At 54.1% G+C, this 1,040-nt stretch overlaps 1 protein-coding gene across 1 annotated transcript in view; it reads right to left on the bottom strand.

Moving 5' to 3' along the window:
* The window catches only part of LOC103621493 (tenascin-X-like), a 31,565-nt gene that overhangs the window by 22,999 nt on the left and 7,526 nt on the right, over nucleotides 1-1,040 (bottom strand). The window contains exon 11 of the mRNA XM_017742926.1: nucleotides 377-718. Within this exon, the coding sequence (XP_017598415.1) occupies nucleotides 377-718 (342 nt within the window). The remainder of the gene's footprint in view (nucleotides 1-376; nucleotides 719-1,040) is intronic.

Consider the following 1,040-nt stretch of genomic DNA (forward strand, 5'->3'; position numbering starts at 1 on the left):
AGCTGGGGGGGAGAGGGGATGGAGATGGGCATGGGAATGCCTGTGTCCATCCAAACATCCAACCCACCACCAACTCCACCCATCCGTCCATGCATCCATCTTTTCATCTCCTAGACAATTCATTTTTGCACCCATCAGCTTTCCACCCATCCATTCATCCATTCATTTATATTTCAAGTCATCCATCCATGCATTCATCCATCCATGCATTCATCCATTCCTCCACCACTCCATCCCTTCCTCCACTCTCCATTTCCTCCATCCCTTCCTCCACTCCCCATTTCCTCCATCCCTTGATGCCTCCACCTCTCCATATATCCATCATTCTTAATCCAGACATCCACCCACCCTTCCTCCCCCTGACCTTCCCCCTTACCTGTCAGGACCTCGGTGGAGACGTGGTCAATCTTCTTCCTGCCCCGCAACCCATAGAGGTGGAAGCGGTACCGGCGAGACGGGGGCAGCCCCGGCACCACCGAGCGAGACCCGCCATCGATGGGCAGGGCCTGGGGCTGGCCCTGGGCATCCCGGTACTGCAGCATGAAGGACTCAAAGGAGCCCTCAGGGACACTCCACTGCAGCTGCACAGAGTTGGGTGTGACACTGGAGACCCTCAGTTCTCCCAGCACCGCTCGTGCTGGGAGTGCCTCAGATGTTGGGAACTCAGTTACCAGCTTCTCCTGTTGGGGCTCCTCAGTGGGTAAGGGTTCTTTGCTGGCTGCATTGGAGGGGAAAATGGTGATGGCCATGGGCTTCTACCTGTCCCTCCAAATGTCCATCCTACCACCCACCAATCCATCTATCCATCCATCCATGTCTCCATCCATCCATCCATCCATCCTTCCATCCATCCTTCCCATCACACACCCAACATCCAACACAACCCCCTAGGCAATTCCACATCCATCACACTGGCTCTCTCTTAAACATCTCTTCAGGCCTTAACCCCTCCCACCACCATTTCCCATGGAAAATCTTCCATTCATCCATCACTTAATCCATCCTTGATGGATAGAGGATGAGGGAAGCATGGAAGGATA

This window comes from Corvus brachyrhynchos, unplaced genomic scaffold (assembly GCF_000691975.1).
Source record: "Corvus brachyrhynchos isolate BGI_N302 unplaced genomic scaffold, ASM69197v1 scaffold489, whole genome shotgun sequence".
NCBI classification, from domain to species: Eukaryota; Metazoa; Chordata; class Aves; order Passeriformes; family Corvidae; genus Corvus; species Corvus brachyrhynchos.